This window comes from Neopelma chrysocephalum, unplaced genomic scaffold (assembly GCF_003984885.1).
Source record: "Neopelma chrysocephalum unplaced genomic scaffold, ASM398488v2 Primary Assembly neopelma1_63, whole genome shotgun sequence".
In the NCBI taxonomy this organism is placed as follows: domain Eukaryota; kingdom Metazoa; phylum Chordata; class Aves; order Passeriformes; family Pipridae; genus Neopelma; species Neopelma chrysocephalum.
The window spans coordinates 11,632,566-11,653,599 of NW_020897720.1; the positions used below are offsets into that span (position 1 = coordinate 11,632,566).

At 39.5% G+C, this 21,034-nt stretch overlaps 1 protein-coding gene across 3 annotated transcripts in view; it reads right to left on the reverse strand.

The window, feature by feature from the left end:
* Positions 1-8,688: 8,688 nt before the first annotated feature.
* The window catches only part of CNOT6 (CCR4-NOT transcription complex subunit 6), a 33,552-nt gene continuing 21,206 nt past the window's right edge, over positions 8,689-21,034 (reverse strand). For 2 of the 3 annotated variants that reach the window (XM_027682466.1, XM_027682467.1), the window contains exons 4-12: positions 20,779-20,864; positions 19,697-19,801; positions 19,537-19,605; positions 17,911-18,068; positions 17,249-17,403; positions 16,165-16,319; positions 14,976-15,206; positions 13,469-13,671; positions 8,689-12,793 (exon numbers count right to left, since the gene is read on the reverse strand). In XM_027682466.1, the coding sequence (XP_027538267.1) occupies positions 12,581-12,793; positions 13,469-13,671; positions 14,976-15,206; positions 16,165-16,319; positions 17,249-17,403; positions 17,911-18,068; positions 19,537-19,605; positions 19,697-19,801; positions 20,779-20,864 (1,375 nt within the window). In that variant the 3' untranslated portion in view covers positions 8,689-12,580. The remainder of the gene's footprint in view (positions 12,794-13,468; positions 13,672-14,975; positions 15,207-16,164; positions 16,320-17,248; positions 17,404-17,910; positions 18,069-19,536; positions 19,606-19,696; positions 19,802-20,778; positions 20,865-21,034) is intronic. The other variant, XM_027682468.1, reaches the window with a different exon arrangement.

The following is a 21,034-nucleotide window of genomic DNA, read 5'->3' on the forward strand; positions in this document are numbered from 1 at the left end:
CCTACCAAAGGAAAATAGATTGGCTGCTGTTGGGTGGAATAATGTGGCCTGTAGTTATACAGCACTTTTCTCCCTGTTCCCCTCTTTGGTGACCATACCAGCCCATGGACACACACTGGGCCATCAGAAAATGCTCCCCCTCTTTTCCTCTGTACAGAACAGCCCCTGAGGAATCACTGGTCAGGATAAACCTCCTGCCTGTTCAGAAGTGCTCCCAGACAAGAAAGAAAACCTTATCTGGGAATTTAGGTCACAGAGTGAGATAAAAGCCGTGCTGCTTCCATGGCCAATCTCATGGCAGGCTCTGCATTTGAAGTCGCTGGCAGAAAAATCTCATTTATTGAGATCATCAGAACTGCCGAAGGGATTTGGATTAATTTGAATGGAGAATTGGTATCTAAATCCCACCGGCAGCTTTCAGTCTCAGCCTTCACAACCAGCTCACAAGCAGACTGTGGGCTAACGTGCAATTCTGCTCGCAGGATCACGCAGCCTCTCTGTGCTGCAAACAGTAAATGCATCTGGACACAGAAAATCATGACCAGAATTTACAAACCAGAGTTGGCGAGGTAGAAACAAAGCTGTCCCACTCTTCCCTCAGATTCTTGTCTTTTAAATTACAAAGATACCGATCAGCTCAAACCAAAGGCAAGGAAGCAACAGCTCCGCAATCCTCACTAACGGGATCTGGGGATCGGATCTGTGCAGTGCAGAAACAACTCAGAAACTCCAACGGCAGCCGCAGCACAGAGACCCTCACCCACTCCAGGAGGGGCCTTTCTGTGTCCACACGGACAGCCAGAAACACAGTTGATCAGAAACTAAAATATCAGGCAGTGCAATGTGATTCCAGACGGGGGTAGGTCAGAAGTGGGGCTCTCTCAGCGAGGGATTGTAATGAGCAGGGACAAGATGGAGCAGATCCAGGGGCTGCACACAAACAGGGAGGTGCAGGGGGTGTGTAAGCAAGGTTAGAGAAACCTGTTCTGAAAAGGTCTTTAACTCTGAAGTTAGGATTAAAGCAGCTGTTTCTGATTTAAGAAAAAATCCAAATCTTAAAAGCTCTAAAGAAAACTCCCACCTTTTAAGGGGACCAGACCTGGGCCTGAGGCAGAACACAGAATCCTTCTGCTTAAAGCAGGGGCCCTGTGTGTGGTGCTGCAGGCTTTTCCCCTGCCCTGAAGTACCTGAATTTGGTCCTAATTGCTCATTGAGGGCATATTTTAATTAACTTTAAGCCTTCCTTAGTGGAGAGTAATGATAAATGGTGTAGAATGAAGTTTAACTGCATTTAATGACTAAGCAGGAATCTCTTAGCTTTGAACAAAACCTTGACTGTCCCATCAGCAACATGATTAATGGCAAGGGGTTTTGTATTTTGGATTTGCAGCTGTAACCATGGGCTGAATAGAGATCTGAAATGATGGCTGAAAGCTTTTCTGCTGGTGTTTGAGGAGTCAGAGCATTGAAGCACAGCTCTTTGCCTTGCTCACCAGAGTCCATTCATGTTCTGTGGCTGGCGCCACTTATGTGGGCCACAGTTGACAGCAGGGATGACCCTTGAAGCACCACATCATGAGCTCGTGGTCTTTCCCCATGCTCTGGGATTCTCAAGTATAATCCAATTTGCCTGACACGAGTTAGAGCTGATGCAAAATGCATGTTGTGTAAATACAGAGATATTGTTCCTGGCAATTGCAGCTTTCCTGGAATTAATGGTCCTGGAGGCAACAATTCTGAGGACTGTTGTGAAGAGCTGTAGAAAAACTGGACATTTTTAGAATGCCAGCAAGTTGCTACATAAAATTTGACCAAATGCCATTTAAAATCAAAGGGAGCCTTTAAGTGCTTTGGAATGGGCTTGTAATAGGAATAATTTTCTGCTGCATTTACAGCACAGATTTCTAATGGCAGCTGATGAGGGAAATCAAATTATTAGTTTATTTATTTGTGTGCATTAGCAGTTTGTCAACCATTTCTCATCTTTGCTTTTAAGTTAATCTAGCTGAAAGCCCAGCCAGCCAGCTGAGCTTAGCAAAAACTGTGTGCAAACCACAATGCTTTATCTGCCTGTGCCTCACACACCTGCAGTGGCTTTTCCCCTCGGGATCAGCGAGTGCAGAGCGGGTGGTCACGCACAGTGAGAGCAGAATTGGCCAGCAGGGACACTGCCACATCTCATCTGGTGGTGGATTATGACATTTGCAAGTCAGCTGAGCTTAGCTGAATGTTTTGTTATTTCTTCCTTGATGGCAAGTACGTGGGAGAGAAAATGGTTTATGCCAGAGGTGTTGGGCTGCTCCCAGTCCTGGAGGGATGGCGACATCCCTGCCTTGGATGCCGGCTCTGTGCTGCCTCTGCTCAAACCTGGTTTGTTGGAACAAACAGACGGGGAAGAAAAACAGCCTTCTTGCTGTGCAGGGTCAGATCCTGGAATTAATTGCTGCAGGATGTCAACAAGATAAAATTTAGCAGGATTCGAGAGAGGATTAGACAGTCCTGTGATCAGGAACATTTGTGCAATGCTAACTGGGTCAAAGAAATACAAGAGAAATTAAGCGTTGTGCTTCCCTGAAGGGCTGAGCTGGTACCAGCTGGATTTAGAACAGATTCCTCCCCACCTCCCCTTCCCAGTCTTTTTATAGCAACAAGCAAATAGCAGGATCTACTGCAAAGTGTCTTCTCTTTCCTTTGAATAATAAAGTCGCCTTCTCTAGGAAGTCCTCAAGAGCCACCTCAGTGATGACTGATTGACGCTACAGCACATGGCACAACTCTCCCCTCGTCTTTTTAGAGGTAGAAAATGAAGTTTCCCTCCTCTGCTGCCTCTAAGCTTCAGATCAACAATTTCTCAAGAAGAGAATGAACTGCACAACAAACCAGCTGCAGATGAGCTGGTTTGGTCTCCACCCTGAAACCCTTTTTCTAAGCATAGTTAACCCAATTAATTATCTAAGTGTATGATAGCGTTAACCAGAAAAACACCCGGGGGGAATAGCTGAGTCCAAAAGCCAACACTAGTGGCACTGTAGGAAAGTGTAGGGGGAATAATGGGAGTGATGGTTTCTGCCACCAAAAGAGAGCAGAAGAAATTGGGTCTTGCAACAAGAAAGCAAAGGAGTAAAATCCTCAGTGAAACAGAGTTCACCCTCCAGGTAGGCAGATACACACCAGCTGATCCAAGGTGGGAGCTGCCATGGAAGCAAGAGGTGGAGAGTGGAGCGCCCAGTGTAATCTTTTCCAAAATTTTCTGTATCAGTAGAAAGATGCTGACAAACATCTGTAGTCTTTGCACATTTTTCTGACACCGTACAAGCGCTCCTGGCACAGCTGCCCAGAAGGCACGAGGCACTGCGTGTGACAGCAAGGGCACTACAGCCTGCTCAGGGCATCAGTTCACTTCATTAAATGTCACTGTCTTCAACAGAAGGATTCTGAGAGAAAAGTCTTGCTGAGGCTAATGCTGGCAACGGAAAATTACCTCGTGATCTCAGACAGGCAGCAGAAAGCTTTGGATTCTGTGCTCAAAGACAAAGCCTCCTTCCTCCAGTCCACTGCAAATAATATGGGATAGAAAGAAAAATATGTCAACATTTAAATATCACCCCATTGGCAGAAATTTGTATCGCCCAATGTCTTCAAAATTTTCATAGTATTGTAGAATGGTTTGGGTTGGAAAGGACTTTAAAAGATCATCTTGTTCCATCCCCCTGCCATAGGCAGGGACACCTTCCACTAGCCCAGGTTGCTCCAAGCCCTGTCCAACCTGGCCTTGGACACTTCCAGGGATGGGGCAGCCACAGCTTCTCTGGGCAACCTGTGCCAGGGCCTCCCCACCCTCACAGGGAAGAATTTCTTCCTAATATCCAATCTAACCCTGCCCTCTGCCAGTTTGAAGCCATTCATTTTGGCATTTGCTGCCAAAATAGCCACTGAAACAATCCTCCCCAGACCACCTCACGAAATTCTGTTGTTTCTAATACCAATTCTAGAAATTTTATTTCAAAATTAAGTTCAAAATGTTTTTATTGTTTTGCTTTTTACTGTTCTTCCAGGAATAGCAGTATATTACATGGTCTGTCCCAACTTTGTCAGACTCTTGAGACTTGTCAGAGCTGTGAGGTCCCGTCTGTCAGACTGAACAATGTAATTAGCATTTATAGAATTCTTTCCTTTCTCACCAACGGTCTAAAGCATTGCATTTACAGCAGTTTGTCACACATATCTTTTTTTTTCTTTTTTTTTTTTTTTTTTAGAGAAGTGTTTCTTGCTTGGATCACAGTAAAAGATTTTACTGCTCCTGGTACAAGCACTCACCTCCTGACCCACACGAGCTCCCAAGGTCTTTCAGCTCCATTGTACTTCAAGAGACAACACAGACTTGGGTATCTTTATGGATCAGGGCCTTTGCAGATATATTTCAGAAGTCATTGCCCTCAGAACCTTGTACAGAGTGTTCCAGGCCAGCAGTACAGTATTTTTAAAATCACTGTGAACACAAAGCACTGCACTGCATGTATTCCTTCTACTGGGGACAGGAGGGAATCAACCCACCTGACAGACTTGAAGGCACATTGCTCAGCCTGCTGTGGAGAGGAGCTCTGGGCAGGACACAGCCATGGCTCTGTACCCTCCTCAGACCATTTGATCTGCCTGAATAATTCAGAGCAGTTTTCCCCTTGCTAAGCTCCCTCAGCTCATGGGACGTGATGCTCACCTGCAGGACATGAGGGAGCAGAACCAACCCTGGAGTCTGAGCTGGGGACTGCAGGTGTGACCTGCTCTGCCACCCAGACACCCAAGACCTTCAGCAAGTTGCTGGCTTTTTATTTCTACTTCTTGTAGAATGGGAATAATTCTTACTTAGAGAAAGATTTGTAAGATTAGCCAAACCTGTAAGAAAAAATAATTATATAGAAACAGATTGTTCATAGCCTGCAAAGAATCACAGAGGTAGAAGAGGTAAAACTGTGTTGCAGTGCCAGGTGGTTCTTCCTCTTTATTTATTTCACTGGTTCCTACAGGACATGAGCAATATATGGACAAATGTAACGAAAAGGCTTGCTGACTACTGGGGATGATGTAACTGGTTGAAACAGCAGTTTTCACACCATCAAACGTGAAAGCTTAATTAAATTGTACAGCCATGCCAAAGACTCAGGGCTGGACCCAGCAAAAATGCAAACTCAGTTCAGTGGAATGTGAATCCCCACGTTGGGTGGTGAAGGTCAGACACTCACCCTCCTGCCTTCAGTGCCTCAGTGGGTTTGGGCAGGTCTCAGGGAAGACAACCTGTTCCACATGCACACGTGATATTTTCATAGTTTGCACTCCTGATTATGTTTTCCCAGTGAAATCCCAGTGGAGCCAATGGAAAATTTCCTGTTGGCTGTCTTGAGCCAAGAGCCAAATTTCTACCTTTTGTTTGTCTCCCTCCTCCCTTACTGGTCCCTGGATGAACAATTCCACCTAAGGGAGAAAATGTTACACAGAGTAATCCCAGCCCTTTCTGTAGTCTGGTACCTAAACTTACACCAGAAATATTTCTAGTTTACTACACGCAAGCATTTGCAGGAGTAGCCCCTGCTAACACTGGGGTACAGCCCCTCAGAGAGCAGCTAAGGAGGATAAACCTTCAGATCTCTCACACAGTGACATAAAACACTGCGAAGGGAATGAAAATAAGAAAAATCAAGCAGCAGTTTGAAACATGTTGGACTTGATCTTCTCTCACTGGGCAACTGATGTTAGACTTTTTACTGCATATAGTTGCTTTAATTCACTGGAAAACTGTCCAGCCATTAACCCAGCACTGCCAAGCCCACCATGTTCCCAAGTGCTACATCTACACGTCTCTTAAATCCCTTCAGGCATAGTGACTCCACTACTTCCCTGGGCAGCCTGTTCCTATGCTTGACAACCTTTTCCATGAAGAAATTTTCCCTAATATCCAACCTAAACCTCCCCTTGAGGCCGTTTCCTCTCATCCTGTCACTTGTTACCTGGAAGAAGAGACTGACCCCCACCTGGCTCCAACCTTCCTTCGCCACTCATATGCAATCCCTAGCACTCCTCTCTCCCACTGCTTTATTTGGGAGAGGTGGGAGGGCAGGAGATGGTTAAAAGAAATGCCTGAGGATGGTTAAAAGAAATCCTTGTGCGTCTCTAGGCTTTTCCATGTCTGTGGCTTGGTTGTGCCTTGCTACCAGGGTCAGCAAAACCAGCACATGGTTTGGGTCAGGTCTTCAGATACAACAGGCATTTGCCCTCTTTATCAGCAGGTTGTTAACCTACATCCTATTTTTTAAAAGGAAGAAGGGAAATCAATAAATTCAGCCTCCAAAGAGCTATCAATATCATTAGCCAGAGTGGAGAAACTACTGCTAAGTCGCTCTTGGTACCCATAGGGAAACAACCTGTGCCTTTAACTAGAAAAAACCTAGAAGCCAGCCAGAAAAAAACCTAGAAAAAAATTACATCAACTAATTAGAAAAGAAAAAGGTGCAATTAGATGAAGCTTAAATCTTTGTGGTCATTAAAACCCAGGAGGGGGGTATATATGTTTTTATTTTCTGTAATGTATGTTTTTTTACAATAACATCTAGTATGTTTTAAAGAAATCCATACTGTGCACTGACACACCAGGAAGATTTAACAACATAACCATTTTATCTACTAAAAACTGATAATCTGTGAGAATATTATATTATTTTGGAATAAGAAAATATTCAAATGCACCAAAGGTCCCTATAGCTTAATTAGTTGTACTGCTTTCCATACAAAAAGAGTAAAGGAACATTTGGAGAGCAAACAATTAGTGCCTTTGGGTTAGGAGGGGAGGATGAAAGGCAAGAAAATTACCAGACATTCACCTTTAATGAAGTATTTCTTCTCCCAAAAGGTCAATCCATGTACCTTGCTTATTCTTGTCCTTTCCACTTACCTTTTTCTCAGTTTCTTCTCCTTTCCTCTCTCTCTTTAGGTTCAATTCCAGATTTTAAGGCTCCACTGCTCTACCAATATCAGTAGAAAAGACAAACCAAACCACACAGTCAACTGCACTGATTTTGGAAATTCCCACCCTAAAAGGCACAAATCCAACTCTTTTCTATCACTGAAGAGCCAGTGGATATGGAGTATGAAGGACCAGTAACTAGGAGTCTGTCCAGAGCAATTTGGTATTCAATGTATTAAAATAGTTGTAGTTATTTTACTGCAAGCTAAAGAAAGACAGTATTTCTACCTGGCTGAGGATCACAGGACACAAGCTCAACTCAGTCCTTTGCCTTTGAGTGAGAGATGCTGTTCTCTGTGCACATTCCCTGACCAGTCACCAGCCTCTCCATTAATTCTGGCCCAGCTTCCCTACAGAACAGCTCTCCCAATAATATTTGCTAACCTGGCATGTGAGTATTTAAGAGCTTGTAGACTCCAATTTGGAACCATGTAACAACTGTACTCATCTAAAAACATAACATTAAGTAGATTAAATGCAGCAAGCAAAGGCCCTACAGAATGATTTTATCACTGAGGACCAAGTAGCTGTTTTTCATTCCCATCATGACAGTGGGATTTATAACTCCCATACTTATTTGGTGTGGATGTTACCAAACCAATTGCTGCCACGGGAAAAGATTCATTCCTGGGCCTGAATTCCCACAAATACTCTTAAGAAAAATTCTACAAGCCAGGCTTTGTGGATGGCACTCCAATCCCTTCATGCTGTGTGCTGATGAAGCCTGTGTTTCCCGCACCATCTAGTGGCAACCCTGCAAATGTGACGGGAATTAACATCTCACCCACGAGACAAAACCAAAGAGAAATCATTGCTGAGTCTGCAATGGACTCATCACACTGCTGGGGATTTACAGCTGCTTCAAGACAGCACATTTTAAATGTACAAACCAGCTGAAAACTCTGGGGCCTGTGGCATTCACAGGTACGCTGAACTAGATCATTTATTTTTCACAACAAAGCAGCAGCAACATCCTGAGCACTGCAGGACCAGGGAGGGGTCTCGTGTGCTCAGGTGTTTGTTGTTTGCTGCTGCCAGTGATGGGAACATCACATCAAACACAAGGGTCTGCAGTGTTACACAGACACTGATACAGAAGCATCCCCTGCCAAAGAACGCGGGATTAAAATAAACTAAAGACAAGAGTTAGTGGAATCTGATTTCTGAAAAAGAACATGGAAGAAACATTCAATTTGTTCCCCTCCCGTGGTAAATTAATGGAGTATTTGCATCCCTTCCCGCTGCCAGACCCCAAGGCTACTTTGTGCTTTCTGGAGTGGAAGAGGAAGGAAGGAAGGGGGGGGGGGTCTTACAGGATGCAGACAAAACCTGTGGATCTCCACTGCACAAGTGACCTTACTGACTGACCTGGGAAGGTCAGCAGATGGCCACAGGGTTGAGATCTGAGTAGGTTTGGACAGGGATTTTCCACAAGTTCACTGCTAAACACGCACGCCTGCACTTTGCAAACCAAACCCAACTGATCTGAGCAGAGTTCTGGTCTGCAGATCTAGAAAGTAACAGAAAGTACAGGAAAAATATTTCTAGGATTCTCAAGATCCTTACATGCTTCCATTATACCTTCTCACACTTCACTCACTTTGGCTGTATGTGCAACTTTTCAGGAAAAGCTTTAGGAATCAAGTTAAAATATGAATTAGACTTCAAGAAGGTTTGAAACAGATATTGGATTTATTGGTCAGCTATGAGTAGGAAAATACATTGGTAAAGAAAAAGAAGACCCTGTATATAAATATAATACTAACTAGTTAAAATTTGACCAAGAAGAAAGTTCCACTGAAGAGAACAGTAAAAGCCCTTGTTTACCATCAGACCATATTCAGTTTCCCATTTATCTTATTGAAGAGCTGCCTATAGACAAATGCAACATTCTTTGAGCTTAGTGCAGATAATGTGCTGGTTTTTGTTACATGAATGGTAAACAAGAGTTAGTCCAGTGCATTACACATTATACAGAAGTACTGTGAATAAAGACTAAGATATTCTATTTTAGACACTACTTAAACATACCAAGACACTTAAGTGTTACAAATTTATGCAACCAAAGGAAAAGAATAGCAGTTAACATACTAAAAAATACTGTGTCTGGCTGAATGAGAAAGGCTTGCTACTGAAGCGGTTAACTGAACTTTTTAAAGTTTTACAGTGTAATTAGTTTTCTTCCCCCCCCCTCCCCAATGGCGTTGCAATTATTTTGTCTTTCATACAGGTTTTGTGTGGCTGAAAAAGCAAAGCATAAGGTATTTTCTAAGCCTGCTCTAAAAAAAAAACCACCTTGAGAGATTTGCTACAGTTACATCAAAGATGCATACAATGTTCTCAAAATAGTTCTGTCAAATGCTAGCCAATTTTACCTTTTCTTTTAATTTAAAGCTGCTAAAAGGACAAAATAATTACAACTTTCACCAACTTATATGCTCCTTTCCCCCCTATTTGTGTTATGATAAAAGCAGTAACTTGTGGTATTAGTCTTGTACTCTAATCAATTCTTTTAGTTAAAGGTATATTTCAATTTACACTTTGACACCCAGAATTCTTGGTAAATGTAAATAAAACTAGACAAGATATGGCAGAGTGTACTTTAAGTGGAAAAAAGCCTGGTCTAACCTAAATAAATCCTTTCAACCCCAAGGATGTTCTGTGACTTTTGCTGTATGTGCTTTCACAACAAGAACACTGAAGGTACATTATGGCAACACCCAAAACCACCTTGAATAAAAATATTGCAAAGAACCATTGCATGTTAAAAACTATGAAGCAAACATTTTGATTTTGTGAAGACACGGTTTATTGCCTTATTCTATGTTATAGCTGGAAATTGAGACTTTTGAGTTAGATTTGTTTGACACAAGAATACGTTTTCTTTGAAAGATTGTTTGACAAAGTTAATCTCAGCTCTGTTTTGGTGCCATCTGGTCTTTCCCTATATTCAAAACATTTCTCCTTCCTTCCTTCAGCCCCCGAGTCACAGCTGCAGTCCAGTTAAAACCCAGTGAAGTCAAAGGAGTGTCTTCAATGGATTCAGTGGGTTTTCAATCAGGACCTGATGGACAGTATAAAAAAGCTGGAGGAAACAGTTATTCAAATGGACCCTTAGACCGTAAGGTGACTCAGCAGGAACAGTTGTGTCTCCAAAAGCACAAGGGGCCATATTTTCACATGTTGTCATAAATCCAAATATTTTTTTAAGACTAAGCAATAGAGGAGAACACATACTGGATAAAGCTCAAACCTTTAGAATCTAACAAGTGCACTCAAGCTCCAGCATCTAATAAAGTAAATTATCCCCCTCTAAAAATACAAAATGAGTAAGTGCTTCCCTTCCCCTTCTGTAAAGCTTTCTGGACTCCTTACACAATCCAGATAATCAGAAAAGAAAAATAGTTTGCTTAGTCTGACAAGCTAAATTGGCTCATCATTACTGGAAATTGTCATGATGTACATTACCAAGACATCATTAAGGAAACATGAGTATAACACCTTTTATTCACACTTTACAAAAAAACCCCAAAAAACAAACAGAAAAAAAATAACACTACGCATTAAGTCTACTACAGCAATACTACCAGCATTTCAATGTACTGATTATAAACTGGACATGTTTGGTGTTTTTACAACTAAAACCAAAACAAAATAACCCCAAGAGATCAGGTCCCAGACAAGGATTCAAGATCAAGATTTCTCCTATTGAAATTTTAAAATGTACATTTTACACATCCGAACTGTTTGCAATTTTCACTTTGAGCTTAAAACAGAACGGTCTGAGCACACTTGTGTGCTGACTACTTTTCAATAAAATTTTGAATCATTATTACCAATTCACTCTCTTATATATAAAAAAATTCACAATAATTAGAAAGTTTTCTCATAATGCTCAGTGTCCTTTTGCTTCCCTGCCCGCAGCTGAAACAAAAGCTGTTTAAGACCAAGCTCTCTATCTCCTTTATTTATTTTTTTTTTACATTGATTATTCAAGTTGTATTAGTTTAAGGAGACGATAAATTCTCCCTTTTAGGATAGGAATAGACAAGTTAAATTTGTAAGCTGTTACATACTTGGCTTCATGACACAAATGGCACTGAGGGTACACCAGAACTTCAGTCTTGCTTGACACTTTAAAATAAGACTTGGTCACTTTAAAAAATGATCTGAAGAATTGTCTTTGGGACCTGTATTGAAAACGCATTTATTTTACACTGCTTCATTAATAGAAAATGTAGGGCTAGGTTTGTATCTTCAAGGAATTATACTTTCTGAAACTGAGGAACACACTGAAACGAAAGAGAATCCACATGATAGTAATTCTTAGTGGGAAAAACGGCACTGTGCAATGACACTGAAAGAAGCAGTGCATGGGCATTAGAAGCTAGAAACTGTGTACCCATAACCTGAACATGTTCCAAAGTGTGATATTCAATGCTTCACAAAGGAAAAAAAGATGCCACAGCTTATACAAAAGTATCTTCATAAAATTTTCACAAGTGTTAACATTATTTAAAAAAATAAAAGAGGATGCACAGGATCTCTCTGCATGCACAGGCAGTGCTAGTTGAGAACAAATTTAAGCAGGCACAGTGGAGATAGGACAAATATTTAAAACAGAAATGAAGAAGCTGTACACAAGTATCCCTAGATTTTACTTCAAAAGTTAGAGATGAGAAAAATATCTGAGTGTATACACATCAGCAATAACTTTCAATCCAGACAGGTCTACTTATATTCACTGCTTAGCTTATCTGTTCTGTGAGAACTCTATGCTTTTCTCTCTTTTTTTTTTTTTTAAATCAGAAATAGACAGAATGTATTTAGTTATCTCTGTAAGATATTAAGATTTTATAGGTTTGGATTTTGAAAGCAACGTTCTCAATTGAACATAAAAAGTAGTATAAAAGGGCTAACGAAACCCTAACAGTGCAAATCACTAGCAGAGAAAACCTGTGACAACCTCTTTTACAAGCTGGCCTTTATAACACATGAAAACAGATAAAAATTTAGCCTTAGTTTACAATACAATCATTTTCCAAATCTGAATTTTCTTTTTTTTTTTTTTAAAGTACAAAATCTCATAAATCAGGTTTTCTGTTGTTCATATACAATCAATAAAGGCTAAATTCAAATTCTATATTTTACAAACAAGTCTGAAAAAGGAGGGAGTGAAGTACGGAGAATGTTCTGTGGATGTTCCTACTGGCCTCAAAAAAGTAGTGCTACAGATAACTGTGCAAAGAGAATACACTGTATAACAATTCCCTATTTCAAGGCATGAAAATGTCACGTTGGATAAAAGAAACAGGAAGGTTAATTGTAACGTATTAAAGAAAGGTGCAAATGCACCGATCGCTGTCAAACAGTATACAAAGTATATTGGGCTCAGAATTGTGTCTGTTGATAGCACCTGGCTTTTACTATGTCTTTAGCAAATAATTAGATTTAAGATTAAGATTATTAAGAAAAAAAATCCCTGTTGGCCATACCTCACTCCTCTATATTCAGATTTTACAATTGTACAAGTTAGATTGAGGTTGCCCTCTAAAATGTATTTGACTACCTCCTGCCAGGGAGATGGATTCCATTTACAGGAGGCAGGAAAGGCAGCAAAAGCTCCAGTTGTGCAAAAAGTGAGAAGTGGTCAGAAGGGATGAGTGGATGTGGACAACCACTTATATTGTTCTCTATTAACCAATGATGATCCAAAGGTCCAAGAATGCCAAGTATGTTTAGCTGAGGTTTAGAGTAGAAGATGTAATCAATAATACCCTAAAACAGAGGGAAAAAAACATTGTTAGTGTTTATTCATGACTAAAGTTATTCCCCCAAACAAGAGGTGAGCTCAGTGTTACTGGTAGCTGAAATACCCCATTCTTTCTCTATAGCACATCATCAGTTTAGGAGATTTCTTCTTCCTATATCCCATGGGTTGCTCAATATAGATTAGGAAAACAAAAGAAAAGGCCACCCTGTATCACTTTGCTATGCTTCTATGGGTTGTAATTTCCAACCTCCTACAGAGCTTCAAATCCCATTTGGCTCTGGTTTTGAGGAGGAAAAAAGCCATCCTTGTTTTCACTGGGCAACAGAGAACTGAGTTTTCCAGAAGCAACATGGATTATTTCCTTGCAGTTGACAGCTTAAATGCCTCTGTGGTACTGTGTTATTCAGCTTGGAGTATTAAAATACTGTTTACAGGGAAGGTTAACAGCACTCCAATTCTTGCAAATCTATTGCAAGTTACTAAAAAGAAAAAGGAAAATCTGGTTTCCAGGAGACCAAAGTGTTGGGCATTCTAGTTTGCTATGTTTTAAATATAAACTTGGAGAATCTAGTTAGCTGCACAAACAGATTAACTTATTTGTTAAACTTCGTACAGCAAATCACATTAGTTACACTTAAAACTGGAAAAAAACTTTTCCGAAACACCAGCCAAGTCCTTACCTTGAAGTCAAATGTGTAATTTGTGTAAGGCATTAGACCATTCTCATAGGCACTCTTCAACTTGAAACCATGTGTAATTCTTCCATTTGTTGTCCCATTTTTTCCATTACAGCTGAAGTTAGTGAGACTCTCATTGTATCTCAGTTCCTTAAAATCTTTGTGGTTTGTTTCCACTCCGCCAGTGCTCAAGTACTCAACGACACCTATTAAGAGACACACATACACACAAGAAGGGATTAACAGTCACTCAGTAAATAAGTGTGTTTAGGTTCTTGAAGTCATACATGCAACTTTATGCTTTATATAAGCAAAACCTTTACACATACACAATACAGTTAACAGTATTTCTTTTAAAATATTACAGGACAATGTATATCATGAGTAAATGTCACCTAAAATAAAGAGACGTGCTTTGATTAGAAAAAAATGAGAAGGTTATAAGGAATAGGTTGGGAAAGGGAAGATGAAAAATTCAGAAGTAAAATTCTATCAGTGCTAGGCAGTCAGCTCCTTCTCTCCTTGCTTCTATGCTCAGGTCCTGCCCTTCAATGTTCTTCAGCTAAAGTGTTGCTAAGGAGCCAACTTCTGAAACTCTACTTCAAATAAAGTTAACTTTAAAGGGGCTGCAAAGCCAAATGGACAAGACTTGTGTCATGGAAAACTGTGACTGTGCCTCAGTTTCAGAATAACTGTGTTGATATTCTGGAAGGTAAAAGAAGCAGTTCATTGTTCTAAAGACAATGAAACACATGAACTGCAATCACCACTAGAGATATTTGGCTTCCTGGGATCAAAAAGAATCACATTTCCAGTCCTGCTGAGCAGTAACTGCTCCTCTCAACCCTAACAGATGTTAAGAGTTGCCAAGATGAAGCCCGAAGGAAAGGGGACCAAGAATGGAGATTATTACACTGAACGACCATCACTAAGAAAGGAAGGATGGCTCTTGAGTTCAGCACTTCAGCTGGGTACCTGAGAAAGCCAAGGTGGCAATCACTGAATCTGTTCTTCTCTCACATTTTATGAAGTTGCCACCAAGTAAAAAAATAAAGTTCCCTGTTAATAAAGAGCTCTGAAGAGTCCCTGTCTGAAGGGGATATACTGAATTTTAGAAGCTCTAAAACACTGGAGCTACAGAAAATGATTGTGTGGTGGCAACTTTAAAGATAAGAAATTATCTTCTCACACTTACAATTAAGATAACCCAATTATCAGCGACACACTCATGTTTCCAGTTATTTCTGGAAGATATTTTTTTCCTTTCCATTCCTGTATTTTAAGATAATAGTGGAAATGCTTCTGAAAGACCTGACATAGCTATACTACTGCATAACAATAAGGTCACTCACAAATTAAACAGTTTTACCTTCTCTCACTTCCTTCTGTAAGCTTTAGAGCTTATATTATCAAACAATGTATTCTCTAAGTTGAAAACTCCTTTAAAAAAGCAAGAACTTAATTGTTATACACTTGAAACAGTCTAAAGAATAAGAAATAGAACTCTTACCAGAGTCTGGTAGAGAATTGAGATCTGCACACAGTACAAGTGGAATGGTTCCAAGTTCTCCCGAAACACCAGGTTTGAGACTACGAGAAGCTTTATCAATAATGTTCTTTACCTCGGACAGGAACATCATAGTCTGAACCAGCTTCACATCAGAATAATCTGGGTCCCAATGCATATGTGCATTAGCTACAAGAACTAGCTGCTTTTCCATCCCAAGATGTGGCTTTCCAGCTAAAATTTAAAATCAGTTATTTACTTTACATGGTCGGCAACAGAAAACAGCATTACTGAACTTTAAACAAAATGTTTGAGGGGACCAAAAAATAAAATACCAGTATGACTTGAAGAGGGTTAATACCATTTAAATCAAGAGGGTCAGACAAGTCCTCTTACATTTACCAAGTGTTTTAGTGGATGTAAAGCATTAGGAATGGTATTTCACATTCAAGACCATTAATGGATCAACCATCTTGTTACATGTGATGCTTCTGTATCCAAGAATGCTGTGAACTAACATAAATAACAGATAATCCTAATTACAGGCAAATAGTGTTGTTCTGAAAAATTACATGTTTTCCTCAGGCTGTGACAGTAAACAGGCACTGCTCATATCTTATTAGGCAGTGAGCTCTGAATTTTAAGTTATCCACATTCTAAGTTACCTCTCTTGCTAGAAGTGTTTTTTAAAAGGCTTGTTTGTTAGAATCTGAATTAACAGAATATCATTTGGATAAATATAACACAGGTTGAGTAGGTTCCCACTGCGATACTTATAAAGCCAATTTACATTTCCTAAATTAAGAGTGACAGGGCAGAACAAACAGGTTGTATGACAACAGAAAGAAAATAACAAGCTAAAATGATGCAGATACACACAACTAACACCATCCAATTCTTTGATACCTGTATATAACTTCAAGGGAAAAAAAACACCACCACAAAACCAACAAAAAAAAAAAATCACTCAAACTCAAGTCTTTATAGCTTTTTTTTCAAGTGGGGGAAAAAAAATCTTCATAATTTAAACAATGTGACTTTTCCCCAAATCTCCTTTGGGAATAAATTTGTCTGAACATACAATGTGCAAAGCCATATTCACCTGCAGAATTCTCTTGTTTACCATGACAAAGTCAATTTTTTCATTTACAAAACAGAATCTATTTTAAAAAATAAATTAAATGGGACTTACATGACATTTCTATCAATTCCTTTCGCAGTTCTAGCAGTACAGCAACTCCAATGTTATCTTTTGTCATAACTCTGTTCAGCATAGCTTCTGACCCTTCTGAGTTTGCCATTGCTAGTTGATTGAACTCAACAGTATGTTTTTGAACCAAAGTAAATCTGGAAGAAAAAACATCATGTATATTTTTTTCAGCAGCCAGATACAATAGGAAACGTTATAGATAATTCACCTTTTAACTGAATCTCAAACATGTTTATGATGTGAAAGTCCCAGCCAGTCACATCAGTTCATAAAATCCTAAACTGAAATCAAGGGATATAGTTTTCCTAGCAATTTTCATGTATTTTATACTACTTTAGTTTCAATTAAAAGATTTTATTGGGAGAGACACTACAAAAAAGTCAAGCTTGTTTGTTAGAGGGACTAAATAATTTTAATAAGCCACTTGGCTTCAAAACTGGCACCTGCACTTAATTGTGGACACACAGGAATGGAAGGGACATACTACCCTCATATCCAAACAGTTGTGCAAGTGCAATATGATAAAACCAGTATCTACAGCTCTTAAATGATAACTTTTCTCTATAGAAGCATGGAGTGATACCTAGAGCTTTGTCTTTCAATTTACCAGAAGCCTAATACATCAAAAAATCAATGCCACCTGAGGTCTTATTTCAGCAATTTGGGGGATTATAAATTCCTTTACTCAAAAAAAAAGAAACCCAAGAAAATTTGCTTTATTTTTCTTTAATTTCTTCTTTTTTTATTATTACCACCTAATAGTTGGGACACAGACACTCAACAACTGAAGTATAATTTAGTGAACTCCCAAACCAGCACTGCTCAAACAAAATGAAATTTCACCTTAAAAGAAAACTTCAAGGTAAAATATTTTACTGCTAATTCTACACAGAATGATTTCTCTCACACAGACCACTCCTTCTAAAGGTAGGACTGCTCTGCAAGAAACCCTGCATGGCTACAAAAGGGCAATTAATGCCAAACTGTTTGAGCTCTAGACTGACCTGAGAAATTATGTGAAAGACAGCAAGAGACGACAGAAGCTTTTGCAGAACACATCACTTACTTTTCTGTTTTGAAAAATATTGCACAACCATCAACGTGTTTTCTTTCCTGTTCTGACATTGTCCTAGCTCTAGATTTTGGACTGAAGAATCCATTATAGCCACGTTCTTTCAATTCTACCAGGAAAAAGCTGTAGTACTGTTCCGTTTCAACCTCCTGTAAAGTTATAAAGCAGAACAGCATGAACGTACTGCTAGCAAAACACAGAAGACTGATATTATTTAGACTCTTCAGAAGTGTAAATCACTTTCAAATTAGATTTAAGGGAAAAAAAGAAATCTAGGAATTAAGTGCATCAGAGAATGCAAATGTGAGAGCAATATCCTTATTTTAAGAAAATATAAATGCATTTCTGTAATCCCCCGAGTTATGATTATCTCAAGCCTCTTATTTGAAAATGTGTCAATTAGAGCCCCACATACACACACAGGCACAAAGACACCCCCACGTACATTTCTTTGATCAGGGGCTGCTGGTTCCCATTCCAACTGCGGGGGCTGAAAGCACTCTTTTGATGTCAAGCAACAAATAACGTTCTAAACATCACTTCTTTTTTTTCTTTTGTTTCCACGAGGTTTTGAAAACAGAATGTTTACTATAAATACATTTAATGTGAAGAAACCGGCACATGGGAATAGAAAGAAATAATGGTGTGTCTTTTACCTGCAGACTTATGATGTCAGCATTGCAGCTCAGGATTTCCTGCATAATGGCTTTTTTTCTGTATTCCCAGTTCAAGGCCCAAGATGGACAATAGCCATACAGCTGCCGGGTGGCATATTTGTCACAGAGGACGTTGTAACACATGACAGAGAACAAGGCTGCAGAACAGTGATTTTAATCAATAATTACGCACTGATATATTAAAAAACCTATACAATTATGTTCTTGGCTTTTGTCTTCTGGAAATTCATCAGTTCGTGCCTCATTTGTTTCAACCAAAACACAGCATATTTATCTAGGCTGAGAAAAACTGTTAGGTTTTCTAGGGAGAAAAATTACAACTCTGGACTTCTGGCATCTGTTTTCTAGCATTTAATTAGGAAACAAACACCCCCCCACCCCTTATATGATTAATGCAGTAAACAGCAGACAAACATATTTTTTGCTAAGTGGTGCTGTACTGTGAAAAACCCAAACCAAGGTAAGTGTATCTGAACACTTATATTTGCCAGCTATACAAAGGTCTGCAAGCCTTTAATTAAGAGTCTTTAGAATCTACCTTAATTATTACCATCACAAACTGTAACAGCAGGCTAAGGATCTCTTCAAACAAAGAAAAAGTATAGGCAAAATAACCCCCCAGCTATTTCCACCTCAAAAAGCTTACAATTCAGGCAGAAGACACGAAACATCTACTCTCTGTATTCATTTGAAACAGGAGTAATATAATAATGAGACAGTTTGGGGCAACTTGACATGTAATCCAGCAGCATGGATTTAGGGGGTTGCTTCACTGCTTTTTTGGGGTTGGTTTGCTTTTCAAAGCACTTAAGGAATGAGGTACTTGAACAACAATGAGATACTGGAAGCTTAGTCAGAGCTCCTCTAAAACGTGGGAAAAAAAACCCCCAAGACCATTGTTTAAAGATACTGAAAATTGAGGAAACAATCTGGGGCTGATTGTTTCAAAGCCCAGCATTTTGAAAACAAACAAATAAACAGGTGACAGCAAAAGACAAGCTGCATTTACAGCATGACCTTTGAAGCAACTGCCTTAATAAAATCAACAGGGGAAAGTAATGTACAACAGCCCTGAAAGAGAGGTCACTGCAGTAACTGAGAAATACACCAATTTCTGGTGTGCAGGCAAATAGAAAGGGCTATATTTTAGACAATTTATGCAGCAAAAAAATCAGTAAAGAATTAAACATCACCTGAATCCCAACAGCAAGAAAAGTGCAGTCAAAGATAATACACTGGTTACTTAAAAAAAAAAACAACTATGTTTTTTGGAAATTATGCTCATATTCTTCCATTTTTTTATTCTTCAACAAGTGTTAAATTAAGCCTGTTAAAATTCCACTATTTAACTAATTGTGGACAACAATTTCAATTCCTGTGAGAAGGACGTTAATTAAAAAGAAATTACTTCAGAGTAAACCATGGGTAAATCTGGAACAGGTGTTCCAACTGGGACAGAACGACTTCAGCTGGCTGGTCAGCACTGCAGAGATGACTGGTTCATTTAAGCATTGATTTATTTTTTTTTTCCCACTAAAGATCAACAGCTTTCATTAAAAGAAAAAAAAGAAGAAGAAAGGAAAACCCCTTCCAGTGTTACAGTACCTGTTGGTCTTGTACGGTCTGGTTCTTGCAACATAATCCAAGATCTTGGAGGTGGCTGTTCTGTCGAAACTATGGGAACATTTTAAAATAGAGATACGACAAATTATGATCACATATATTTTACACAGCAGAAATAAATGTTTTAAGAATGATCACTTACTTCTTTTTGCAGTACCTGCCAAATTATCAAGCAAATAGTTCAGTAGCCTTCGTGTCCCATCTGGTTCCTGATACAGGTTCAGAATATCCTGTGTAAGTGGGTTTCCTGCAAACCAATTCACAGGAATATTGACTAAAATATACAGAACTATTACAAACTTAAATATCAGTGTTTAAAGCTGGCCTCTGGGAGAACAGATACTGCACCTACTATGAACTGTTTTGGGGTTTCAGATCTCAGGTCTTCAATCCCACAAAACACTGGATGTGTGGATAGCTCTAGTGAAGTTACCACAACCCCTCCTGAGACTGTCTTCTGACTGACCTCCCAGGGGTGGTCCCTGGACCAAGGAGTAGTGAAGAACTGGTGTGGCACAACACACAGGCTGAGCTGATGGGCCCAAACACAGGAGCCACCTCTGCTCAGCGGGAGTGAAACATCCACCATCAGTTTATCTGCCAGGCAGATCTGAGCAGAGACTCTGCCATCTGCCAAACATAAGCAGATTGCAAGAGTTGTCATGGACAACACACACTGCAATTACCCAGGTTTAAGGGGGAGAAAAACAGATTTTGACACTCAACAGTGTTTAGAGGTATTATATTCCTCAGTGCTCCTGATTTTGTGACTGAAATTGCCCAAGGTCAGCAATTTTATAGCTAGAATCCATACAGTTCAGAGCAAAAAAAAAAAAAAGGCAAGACTTAAATTGGTGCTTGCATAAACAACAGAGTGCCCTGCAGCTGTATAAAGCATGTTCCCTTTCTGGTTCAAGGTGTACCTACATTTAACTACAGACTATTTCTTAGTTAAAGCACCACTGCATTCAAACACTATGCAAGCAACAGAAAGCTTCTGCTCACTCTGCAAAAAAAGAAGCAAACTTCTTTATGTGTGCACTGCTTTGCAAAACTTGTTATTTTTCTAAATAATCCCTAAATAACAGTATTTATAAATGTGGAGTGAGTAGCTGCATCTGGGATTGCTAATCAGTAACATTTTATGAACTGGCAGTCTACAGCCATTACAAGAGTGATATCACTAAACAAGCATGGATACCAAGAAAAAAAAAGCAGTAATACCTTTCAGACCCAAAGTCTGTAACTGGAACAGTTTTCCCAGCTCAAAAGGTAAAACTCGTAACAGGTTGTTATTTAAATGTAGTTCCCTGTAGACAGAGCAAGAATCATACAGGGCTGAAAACAGAGTAACATTTGTCTGCAGCAGTACAGTACAAGAATTGAACCAGAAGAGAATCAATATACTGCAAACCACAATATTGAAAGACTAAACAGCAATAGTTGGGGAAATCCTGCTGTACTCGGACACACACACAGA